The sequence below is a fragment of the Ixodes scapularis genome, unplaced genomic scaffold, assembly GCF_016920785.2.
Source record: "Ixodes scapularis isolate PalLabHiFi unplaced genomic scaffold, ASM1692078v2 PGA_scaffold11__112_contigs__length_91849675, whole genome shotgun sequence".
Classification (NCBI taxonomy): Eukaryota; Metazoa; Arthropoda; class Arachnida; order Ixodida; family Ixodidae; genus Ixodes; species Ixodes scapularis.
Genome location: NW_024609837.1, coordinates 76,136,961 through 76,149,624, shown reverse-complemented (window position 1 = coordinate 76,149,624; position 12,664 = coordinate 76,136,961). Strand labels below are relative to the sequence as shown.

General features: G+C 53.9%; 1 protein-coding gene across 1 annotated transcript; it reads left to right on the top strand.

The window, feature by feature from the left end:
* Nucleotides 1–1,372: 1,372 nt before the first annotated feature.
* Nucleotides 1,373–2,731, top strand: LOC115321522. Its single transcript, XM_040209249.3, has one exon. It carries the CDS (start codon nucleotides 1,538–1,540, stop codon nucleotides 2,666–2,668), a length of 1,131 nt encoding a protein of 376 aa, XP_040065183.2. The 5' UTR covers nucleotides 1,373–1,537; the 3' UTR covers nucleotides 2,669–2,731.
* Nucleotides 2,732–12,664: the final 9,933 nt, after the last annotated feature.

The window sequence follows — 12,664 nt, the reverse complement described above, 5'->3', positions numbered from 1 at the left end:
TTCGCCCATACCGGAAGTGGGGATATTCAAGACGGCGGCGACAGTATGCAAAATGTCTATAAGTGTGTTTCACTGCTTACAAACATGAATTGCTCGTTGAGTTCCAAGCGACTTCTGGTGGCTTCGTCTTTTCAAGCCTTTCGAGCTTGGTGATGTCACTAGTGCTAGAAAGCATAAATGCTACACGGACAACAAGGTAGGAGAATATTCGAAAATGTTTAACAGATCTCACGCTTCCCGAAGGAAAAATCCATCAATGTAACCCTGTTTGGCAGTCAATGTTTTCTAGTGGACCGCTGACTGTGCCTGACTGTACGTCAAGCATGTCTGATTGACCAACAGGTTACTCTGACCGACAGTCAAACTCCAGTCAGACCCCGCTTGTCGGCTTTCTGATGGTTTCCTGGTGGCAATCGGCCGCCGCGAAATGCCATCAGGATGTCCTGGTGGTGATTCTGACTGTACATCGATTGTCTCTGACTGTACGTCAGAAAGCTTTGACGTGCAGACAGACGTACGGTCAAAGGACGTAAAGTTCGTTCGGATACCACTATTTCGTCAAATCTATGAATACGAAAAGTAATCTATGCACGAGAAAACGATTTCGGGACGTGAGCCCATAAAACCGCTGACGTTAGAGATATTACACGGAACCGACCGACAACCTTGATCAGAAGCCCGCCGAAGCGCCGAAAACGACACTTCGCACTTCGCTTCGCCCATAGAGGCTTCGCCGAGCTTTCATAAACGATCGCTCTCGACTCGTTTTGTTTGCCCGCTTGCTCCAACCTGTCGATCCTGCCCGGGCTCTACAATGTCTTATGTTTTAGTAGAATTTCTACTCGACAAGACCCAGTCTGTTGTGAGTTCCGACGATGTAAAGGACTTTAGCGGTGTAGTTGAAGACGACAAGGTTGGCTGGAGCCAGGTCTACTGGGCCGGTGACGCGCGAACAAAAGGATCGTTCTACGACGCGAAAGTGCTCTACATGGCAGGTGAGTAGAAGTGAAGTACGGCGAGTGATGTACGAGTGCTTTGCATAACATGCTGAAGTCTTAACTGCATTTGCAACCGAAGAATCTCGTATAAAACGGATGGTGAAATCTAGTTCTCTAAGAAGCGGCGTAGCATAGCGGTTAGAGTATCCGATTTGTACGAAGTGGTCGCGGGTTCGATCCACGGTGGTCCTGCTTTTTTTTTTCTTTTTTTTTTTTCTCGAACATTTTGTTTTATTGAGGCATTTGGCGATACTTATGAGTGCGTATAGCTTTACTCTGTGGGGATTGAAAAGGACGACAATAAAGGTGGCTCGTGAGGTGGGTCAAGCTAGCGCGCGCTCAGGACGAGCACGGGTTAGAACGGGCGTAGACACCAGTGAAGCGGCTGTCTTTTCTTCAGTCTCCACATTGGCGCCACAGCGTGGGGCCCGAACCCAGATTCCCGTACAGTCAGGTACGTTTAGCAGGCCTTCGCAGTCGCTGCGCCTATACAGACATTGGATTACTTCACCGCCGAGCTTGTTATAGTGACCGTTAAAATGTCAACTTCGCCCCCGCTTACGCGATCCCGTAGCCGCCCCAATGCAGCGAACACAGCTCGTGCTACCGCGACTGGTGATGGAGCGGAGGACTTGCGACCGGGCTCTGATATACCCACAGCAGACTTGGAGGTTCCATTGCCCGCTGAGAGCCTTTCCCCACCGGTGCCGCTTGCACCTCTCACCGCGTTGGGCCCATTGCCAGAACAAATGGCATTGTTCCTGGCGGAGATGTCGCGGCTCCTGCAGGAACAACGCCGTCCGCTACCACCCTTAGTTCCAACACCTCGGACGGGGACATTGCGTTTACATGCCGAGATTCCGAAATATTCAGGCTACGCAGATAGAAAATCGGTTGTTGATTTTCTTGACGAATTGCGTGAATACCAGGCGGTGTCTGAAATGTCTGAGGTTGAACTTCTATCACGCGTACTGCCGATCGCCCTCACGGGAAGCGCCGCGACATGGCGTCGGAGACAATCACCCTTCTCGACGCTACAAGACTTTTCGGAGCAGTTCAAAAATGAATTTCTGCCTCCCGATTACGGCGCGCGAATGCTCGATGAGCTTAGGGCGCGCACTCAGCACCGCGACGAGTCCCTAGTCGAGTTTGTTCGGGCGCTCCAAACTCTCTATGACAGGGCTGACCCTAGTGCGTCCGACTCAGACAAGGTGTCGCGGGCTATCCGGCAAAGCCACCCGCAGTTTCATCCCTACCTGCGTGGGCGGGTGTTCCGGAGTTTGGACGAGTTGGCCCAAGCAGCCCACCAGATCCAGGCGGACATCCTGGCCGAACTAAGATATCGGCCTCCTCCACCGCCGGAGGCTTGCCTGGAACCGTCCTGCGCTTGGACAGGCACGACCAGGCAATCCATGGACGAGCATGGGTCACGGCCAGTTCTCCCCGGAAGGGTACCCCGAGCGCTGGACCCTTACACCCACGGACTGGGCGATGGTGCTCAAGTCCGCGAGCATGGCCGCCAATACCAAGCCCCATCCAGAGAGCGATACCCAAGGGCCACCTCAGCTACTCTCCGCTGCTTCCGGTGCGGAAGTCTCGGCCACTTTCGCCGGGACTGCACCCGGCGGGTTTCAAACGACAATTCGGGAAACGAGGTAGGCCGCCGATAGCAGGGCCCTGTCTGTCGGTGGCTTCTCCTTGTTACAGGCCCTCGGTCACCCCACCGTCTCGGTTCTTCAGCAATCTCGGCCCAGCCTCACGAGCAGCCCCGCCGGGGGCCTCCTGTGATGAGCCCGATGTTGCAGCACCTGGTGTGGCGCCCGCTCGAGCGCCCGATGACGCTCCCGCTCCCGGATTACGCGGCGACGCTCTCGCAGGCGCTCGCGGAGATGCCCCAGGTCTCGGCGTGGCGCCCGCTCGAGCGCCCGATGACGCTCCCGCTCACGGATTATGCGGTGACGCTCTCGGCGGCGCTCGCGGAGATGCCTCCGGTAGTACCAGCGCCGGTGCTTTCCCCGAGGCTTCCCACGGAGCGGTTCTCGGTGGCGTCCTGGTCCCCGACGAGACAACTCCGGAGAACAGACGTGACGAGACGGCTGCTCGCAGGAAGTGGCAGCGGCGTGGCCGCCCGTCGTCCACCCACATGCCAGAAAAATGGCTGATGCGACCACACCAGCGCGGCCTTCTGGAAAACCCGTAGACAAGTGTATGGCCCGTGCGGTCCAACCGGAACCCCGTGCCCACTACCGAACGGTGACCTGGGCGGGTCTACGAGACGTGACAATCCTCAGCATTTCATTGATCTTGGGAATCCTAGCGACCATGGTATCATGGGTGAGTCGGCTGAAAGTCTATGACAAGCTACTTCGAATTTATAGGTTCCGTCCAGTCACGTACTTTATACCATCCCTTGACGCTATGCGTCACGAAAGTAGAGGTATAACAGAACCCTACATTGTGGTTAACATTGCCGGTCAACAGATCGCAGCTCTCTTGGATACCGGAGCTGCAATTTCACTTTTTGGAGACTTCGTTAGAAAATTGTGCAAAGACCGGAACATCTCAATGCGGCGTTCTCAGAGAGAGCTCCGTACGGCATCTGACCAACTTATCTCCGTCACTGAAGGAGCTCGACTGAAGCTGAGCTTTGATGGGCGACAATGTCGACAACATTTCACATATCTGCCGGGTCTCGCCTGCCCTATTCTTCTCGGTCGAGATTTCATCTCCAGGGAAAAAATAGTCCTAGATTTGTCAGCAGAAGAATATCGATATGGCTCGCAGTCCGCTACTTTCAAGTTTGCAGTCAGACCAATGCCTACGGCAGCTCGTCCTCTAGAGGGTACAATATGTGAGAGATTCCCCTCCTCGGGGTATCTGCACGTGGCAATGAAGTCATTTTCTGGCACCGACTCGGACCGTTCACGTATAGCGAAGCTTTTGGAGAATTTCTCACATATGTTTACAGAAACACCTGGGAGGACTAACATCCTCGAACACCGAATTGATACTGGAGACACTCCGCCTATCCGATTTAACGCGCGGCCCCTAAGTGTTCACAAACGCACACTCCTGGACGGAGCACTGAATGAGATGATTCGGACCGGAGCCGTCCGTCCCTCGAAAAGTCCATGGGCTTTTCCGGTTGTGTTAGCACCCAAGAAGGATGGCACCGCACGCCTCTGCGTAGATTACCGTCCTCTGAACGCGGTCACGAAGCGAGATGCATACCCCTTTCCATCAGTCTCGTCTGTTTTATATGCACTGGGGTCTGCACGGATATTCACAACCCTCGACTGTAGTAGGGGATTTTTGCAAATTCCCGTAGCAACAGATGACGTCCCTAAAACAGCATTTGTTTGCCCCAGGGGTCTGTTCGAATTTGTCCGACTCCCCTTCGGCCTATCTAACTCCCCTGCGAGCTTCCAGAGGCTCATGGATACAGTCTTGGGTGATGCAAAGTTTAACTATGCAATGGCCTACATGGACGACGTAGTAGTGTTTTCTAGTACTATCGAGGACCACCTTCACCATTTACAGGTCGTCCTGAAGCGCATGAGTGAAGCTGGTCTCACGATTAACCCTTCAAAAGTGCAACTTGCATCACCCAAAGTGGAGCTTCTTGGCTTCGTGGTCGACCAAGGATCGCTGCAGCCGCAAGCAGAGAAGCTCAGAGCAATTATAGAATTTCCCCAGCCACGAGACAAAAAAAGTTTACAACGGTACCTTGGCATGGTGGGATTCTACCGCGAGTTTATTGCCAACTGCGCTGATTTGGCCCGGCCCCTTCACCAGCTATTACGCCGGGAAGTTCCATGGACCTGGACTTCCGCTCAGGAACAAGCGTTTAAAGCGTTAGCAAATGCTATTGCGGATACTGCATCTCTGAGACTTCCTAATCTCAATGCTCCATTCGTCCTCCAAACGGATGCCAGTGATTACGGTATAGGTGCAGTATTACTCCAAGAACATAACGCAGCGTTGCGGCCCGTTGCATTCGCGAGTCATACTCTCACCGCGGCCGAATGTAACTATACGGTAACCGAAAAAGAATGTCTAGCTATAATATTCGCTTTGCGAAAGTTTGACATGTACCTAGATGGAGCGACCTTCACCATCCAGACTGACCATCAAGCATTAACATGGCTGAAAAACCTTAAACACCCCGCTGGACGCCTTGCCCGCTGGGCTCTGGCTTTACAGAAATATGATTTTTCCATTGAATACAAACCGGGAAGGTTCAATGTCGCAGCAGATGCCCTGTCACGAGCACCCCTACCCCCCCGAAAAGCGGATGACACAGCGGAACTCATCGCTGTTGCTGACGCTGAAGTCTCCTGGGGTCTTTCTGTGAGCCGGGACGAGCTACGAGAAGCCCAGCAAAAAGACGACATGTGCCAAAAGGTATCTCGGTGCTTGACTCAGCCCCATCAAACCGATGGAACCAGGACGTATGGGTCGGTAGACGCATATGTACACAGCGAGGATGGACTCCTCCTTCGCTACATACCGCAGGCAGACGAAGCCGACCCCACAACGTCCCCTTTTCGTGTGGTCGTACCCCGTACATTAAGGCAAACTTTCCTCCGGTATTTTCATGACAGTGCGCTAGCGGGCCACAGTGACGGTCAGAAAACCTACCAGAAACTGTGTCGCGTTGCCACTTGGCCGAGGATGCGCCAGGATGTTCTCCGCTACACACGCAGTTGCCTACGTTGCCAACAAGCCAAACCCAGGGGAGGTAAACCCCCTGGTTTGATGCAGTCAGTGGAAAGTCGTTATCCATGGGAGATTGTTTCATGTGACATAATGGGCCCCTTTCCACGCAGCCCCAAAGGAAACAGGTATCTCCTGGTAGTCACCGACCACTTCTCAAAGTGGGTGGAGCTTCACCCTCTCCGCCAACTGAGTTCCAGGACCATTTGGGACAAATTGAGGGACACCTTCACCCGCTTCGGGTTCTGTTCCCAATTAATTTCCGACAACGCATCCTACTTCACAAGTAAGGTTTTTGAGGACTGTTGCGCAACACTGGGCATCCAGCACAAGTGCACCACTCCTTACCACCCTCAAGCCAACATAGCTGAGAGGGTCAACCGGAACCTCAAAGCAATGCTAGTGGTATACACCGAGAGACATAAAGACTGGGACAATTACATCCCGGAAATGGCTTTCGCCACTCGAACTACGGAGAACCGTACGACAGGGTTCACACCTTCCCAAATAAACTTCGGACGCGAGCTGCGATTTCCCCTCGAGAACAGCTTTTCCGACGATAATCGAAGACCAAACACCTCGTACGCGAGATTCGCTGAACAACTTCGTGATAAAATCACCGACGCTGTGCGAGTGGCTCGACAAAATATTGAGTTAGCGCAGCTCGATCAGAGGAACCAATATGACCAAGGCAGGAGATCCCTAGAATTTTCAATAGGCGACTGCGTTCTCCGGCGCGTGCACCCGCTTAGTAATGCAGCAAAGGGATTCGCGGCATCACTAGCTCCTCGTTGGGAAGGTCCCTTGGAAGTTGTTTCACGGGTATCACATTTGGTGTATAGGTTACGACATGTCGAAGACGGGTCGTTAACTGGACCCGTTAACATTTGTGATCTGAAGCCGTTTGTTTCTAGACATGTCACCCTTTAGGGATGTCCTAAGAAACACAGTCCCCCGTCAATTTTTGCCACACGAAAGATTGTTGCTCATGGTTATTTTCTATCCAGGCATGCCACCTCGACGCAGCAACACCCATTCCTTCCGACGCTCTCGGAGCCGCTCCCGATCCCCCCTACGCCCCCAATTCAACCCACGGGGCCACTCGCGCCGCGCCAGGCGACATAACCGCCGTCAGCAACCGCCACGCACTGCCAGGCTGCCACCTGGTGCGTGATGGAGGCCGGTCGAATGGTCACATTCGCGTCCCGGATGGCCTGGGAACACCAACGTCAAGTGCCACAAGGGACTGCGCCAGAAGACGTTCCCCATCCCTTCCGGCGACGGACACTGACGGAGCGCTGTGCTGCAGATCTACCCGCCGCCTATGACGAGGAAGAATAGGCCGACATCTGTGAACTTTGCCGCGTCCCACTCATTTCATGCGAACAACATCATCAAGGAGCACTTCACCACGACCGAGAAGACCGCCAGCGGGCGCTGGTGCGAGCTGGATCACGGGCCCTTACACCTGCCGACATCGAGGCCGCCCTCCTTATTGTTGGCCGTGCCTGCCCCGAACGCCTGCGCCGAACACTACCCTTACCACCAGAACTGGCGAACATCAGACTCAGCGACGATGAAATTTAACTACCACATCAAACTCTATAGCCTCACAAGCAAAATAATACCTAAACCGTCGAGCTACGTTCACATACAAGAGATCTTTCGCCACATAGAAGCCATCTCTTGGGGAGGCCACCGCCCATCACCACGACCTCACCAACCACCCCCCACCGACGAGTGGTGACCAGGAAAGCACGTCTGTCCTGGCCACCCTTGCATCGCTTGCCGAGGCACAGCTCCCAACGCAACCCTATCGTCGACGGAGGCTGTGCAGTGACTGGAATCACGGCATCACTACGCTCCCTGCCAAAAACTCCACAATCATGGCGTGTGCTCGGGGAGGGGACCAACGAAAACCACCTGACGAAGAAACTCTCCGCCCCCCCCCCCCCCCCCGAGAGGGGGAATGATGTGGGGATTGAAAAGGACGACAATAAAGGTGGCTCGTGAGGTGGGTCAAGCTAGCGCGCGCTCAGGACGAGCACGGGTTAGAACGGGCGTAGACACCAGTGAAGCGGCTGTCTTTTCTTCAGTCTCCACAACTCTTATATAAATGCTGCCCTTGTTGATGAAATTCCCTTGGCAGTGGCAGTCAGACGTCATCTGATGGACCATCAGATGACGTCTGATGGTCCATCACGTTCCACTGGCAGTCAGTTTCCCAAATTACGTACCTTGATGGAATTTTCAGTAGGGTTCCTAGATCGTTTAGTATTCAGCTGATGAATAGACCGATCTCACCTGCTAGCTTCGTTATGCCGCCGCTGCATGCATGGATCATGGGAACTGTAGTCGCTACTAAAGTCACTGGATCCTGGAAAAGTAGCGCCACCCCTATTGAAAATTCTCATTTGTATGAGAAATTTCTGTGTCCAATAAACACATATGAATCATACAAGATATATAAGAACATATAATAACCGTATAATAACCTATAAGAACCATATAAGAGCTATATAAGAGTTATATAAGAACTATATAAGACATATGAGAACATACAAGCACCATATAAGAAACTAGTGGGAAGTTTCTTATAAGTTTCTTATGGGGTTCTTATATATCTCATATAATTCTTATATAGTTCTCATATAATTCTTATATGGTTCTTATATGTTCTTATATGTTCTTATATATCTTGTATGATTCATATGTGTTTACTGGATACAAGAAATTTCTCATACAAATGATTTTTTTTACTAGGGACGCTCCCCGTATGGTCGCCATGTTTGTCTGTAAAATGAGCAATTTCTCCCTAACCCCTCCGCTCTTGGTGAGCTGATCTAAATTCGCTGGTGACGAACATACCTTTTTGGAGACGTTTTTTTGTAAACCAAGATTTTGCTGTCTGCACACCGGCGAAACAAGCGTACATCTTTGTGCCACCACTACATGGTGTGTCGGCGCTTGGAGGCATTGAAAGATATGTTTACTGTTATAAAATACGCAAGAAGAACAATATAACTGAAATAGATCCTTGGAGATGGGCATGTTTGATAAGTTGATTGCATGCAGAGTGCCAAAGACGCTTAGATTGACGTGGAACGCTTCCAGTACGATGATGCTCCATGGTGATCTTGGAGCGACTGGTTTATAACGACCCTCTGGAAGCTTCGAAGATTGGAATGGACCAAGATGGCTATTCCCTTTTCATCTGCGACCCCGGACCGGTCGTCTCTGGCCGAATTGCTGCAGGTGCGTCATGCACCAAGTGTCTCTCCCCCCCCCCCCCACGCCCCAAGCCAACGAAGGCTCTGAACAGAGGTCGGAATTTTAGGTCGCCCTCAGTTGCCCTCACCAACACAGCCACACTCACCTAAGCCCCTCACTCACCCTCACCCTCACAGCTACACTCACCTTCAGCCCCTCACTCACCCTCACCCTTACAGTCACACTCACCTTCAGCCCTTCACTGACCCTCACTGAACCTCACGGCCCTTATGTACTCACCTCCCTCACGGCCCTCACGCCCCTCACCGCCCTCACGGCCCTCACGCCCCTCACTCACTCATGGCCCTCACGCCACTCACCGCCCTAACGCCACTCACTGCCCTCACGGCCCTCACCGCCCTCACGGCCCTCACCGCCCTCACGGCCCTCACGGCCCTCACCGCTCTCACGGCCCTTAGGCACTCATAGCCCTCACGCCACTCACGGCCCTCACGCCACTCACCGCCCTTACGCCACTCACCGCCCTCACGCCACTCACCGCCTTCACGCCCCTCACCACCCTTGCGGCCCTCGCAGCCCTCTCGCCCCTCACGCACTGATAACCCTCACGCCACTCAGGCCAGCTTCAGATGGGGCTATTTCGCCCAAAAACTTTACGTCGCAACGCCAGCAACGGCCCGCCCGCGATCACAAGCAGCAACCAATTGCTGCAATTTGCCATCGTCATCATAAAATTTTATTTTTCTTGCACTATTTAGACACAATTACGCGTTATAAACGTGTTTTTATGCATTTAAATCTCGTTAAGAATACTAATGCACCTTTCTGAAACAGTTTATTTCCAAAAAACGGTCGATTTCAAACCAGAACCAAGTCTTTCGGTGTCATCATCCCCGGCACGAGGTATCACGTGAAAATTTTGCGTCCCTGATTGGATGCAGCCGATTCAAACGTATTCGAATCACTCCGAGTTGCTTCTTATTTCGAGCCAAACCCGATCTCAGCAATTCGTATCGATCTAGGGAAAGCTGGAGAACAACCCGCCATTAACACCAAAATTGCTGGGAAAGATGCTCGATCTGAAGGGGGCCTCATGCACTCATGGCCCTCACACCACCTCATGCACTCACCGCCCTCACGGCCCTCACGCCTCTCAAGCCACTCACTGCCCCCACGCACTCATGACCCTCACACCCCTCACGCCCTCACCTTCCTCACACCACTCACGCACTCATGGCCCTCACGCCACTCACCGCCCTCACGCCCCTCACGCACTCATGGCCCTCATACCCCCTACCGCCCTCACAGCCCTCATAGCCCTCACGGCCCTCACGGCCCTCACGGCCCTGACGGCCCTCACCGCCCTCACGGCCCTCACCGCCCTCACGGCCCTCACCGCCCTCACAGACCTTACGGCCCTCACTCACCCTCACACTAATGAATTTTCCTGGTTCAGAAACTTACTCACCCACACCTCACCTGTGAAGATGAGGGTGAGTGAGGGTAAGTGAGGGCCCTCATGAGTGAGGTTTGCCGAGGTATGGCTCTGACCTTCGATGTCTCCTGCCCGCCGGGCGCGTCTGTGGATTTCTCTCTGACGCGGCTACATTCATTGTCGGCACCGCCGAATTTTTCTCTGTACAGCATCTGGAGTAACCAACTCCCAATTGTCCGTCACCTCGTCGTCGGCCATGAGCCGCACGTCAACGCCGGCTCCCTGAGCATCGGTGGAGCCTTCGTTCCAGTCGTCCCCGTTGGACCGCAAGTCACAGCCATAACATGCCTCCTCTTGCCGGTCTACGTCAAGAGTAAAGCCTTCGCCGCTGCCCTCGCACCTTACTGAAAGGTCCTGCATGGACATCTGATTTGGAGTGTAACAAGACCATCCTAACCTACGGACGGACACTCGCTACATACACATGGAGATGAAAGAGGTGACGCCTGTCCCGAACTTCCTCCGCGTCTCCGGCCATCGGGCAACCTTTGAATACCGCGGTCTCCGACGCGTATGCTGACGGTGCCAGCGGGAGGGACACATCAAGGCGGCTTGCAATGTGCCCAACTGTACCCACTGGGCCGCTTTCGGACACGACCCCGTCGGATGCGCGGCCGGTTGGGGATGTTCCGGGGTGGCCCACGCAACGGTGGACTGCACCCACCGTCGCACCTACTCATCCGTGGCTAGCCAAAGCCTGAACGAGTTCGCGGCCCTGGCATCGACCCCTCGGAACGGACCCCCTGCCACCTCTGCACCTGCAGCGTCGAACGCACCCACCCCGACACCCGCCGTCGGCCCTACCGTGTCTACCGTACCCTCCCCGCCCGAGTCCACCGAGAAAAGCTCGCCTGAGCTGGATGCGACGACTTCGCAGTCCACGCCGGCTACCGCCGTGGCCACGGGTGAAGATTCGAACGCGCCAGCATTCATGCTTTCGAACGTGTCGGCAACCACATTTTTGAACGACACTAAGACCAGCGTTCCACTCCCCACGAGCCCCCGCTCCGAGGAAGCGCCGGTGCAAGTCGAGCCCTCGACTGCGCCAGAATTTCAGTCCAGCTTGAGCCTCAACTGGAGCGACCTCACGGAGGGCTCGGACGAGGCACGTCTCGTCATCAACGAGACCGCCGGGGATGCCGTCAAAGGAGTGGAAACCCGCTCAAGACCGCGTTACCGAGAACGACGCCGCAACTCAAGCCTGGAACCGCGGAGACTTCGCAGCCGCAGTCGCAGCCAACGCGGTGGTGCTGAGGAGGGGAAGCGTCTTCTTTCCAGCAGCGACGAGTTCGCGACCCCACAAGGCATCCCGCCCACCGCAGCTCGCCTCTAGCGCTTGCGGAAGGACTTATCTTCGCCCACTGGCAGCCACAGCAGCCAGCCATCGTCCGCAACACCCTCGGATTAACGAAGAGCCGGTGACTCATTTTCCTCCTCTTCGCACGGCTACGGGTCCTCACCCTAAATGTCCAGGGGTTCCGTAGTGCGACCAAAAAGGTTGAGGTTCACCAGCTTGCCCGGACCGTCGGTTGCGACCTCCTCTTTCTCCAGGAGGCGAATATCGTTAGGCAACGCGATGTCACCCTCTTCAAGCAACGTTGTGCAGTGGATTGTTTTTTCTCTTTTGCTACTACCCGGAGCTCGGGGGTAGGAGTTATTATTTTTAATCGCGCGCTCATGCGGCGAAGCTCGTGCTGCTTTGAGCCCGATGGCCGAATCATTACCGTATTTACTCGCACAATGAACGCACTCGCGTAATGAACGCACCCCCCAAGTCGGCTCTCAAAATTTCGACTTTTTTTCACTCGCGTAATAAACGCATTCCCAACTCGGACGTCAAAACTTTGACCCCCTCCCCCAACGCGCGCGAAATGAACGCACTTTTTTATCCTGGTGCAGCGAGGTCGCGAATGCATGGGCAGCGTGGGCGAACAAAGCGCCTTGCAAAAGGCGTTAACAAAATTTGCAACGATCCAACGGAAGCAAGAAAAAAAAACATGGAGAGGAGCTTTTTTTCTTTTTGCACAGCGCAGTCTGGACTTCGGGTTCGCGCGCCGCCGCGCGCAAGGAGGTAAGAAAGAGAAGCGGAGAAGCGCTCTAAGCGAACGAAACAGCTTGCGAAAGGCGGCAAAAAGAAAGAAAAAAAACCCCACGGAACTAGGAAAAAACAAAAACAAAGAGCAGCTTTTTTTTTTTTTCTTTTTTTTTGCACAGCGCAGTTTGG

Coding starts and splice junctions, on each gene's coding strand:
- LOC115321522 (XM_040209249.3), top strand. CDS start 1,538: ATGTCAACTTCGCCCCCGCTTACGCGATCCCGTAGCCGCCCCAATGCA.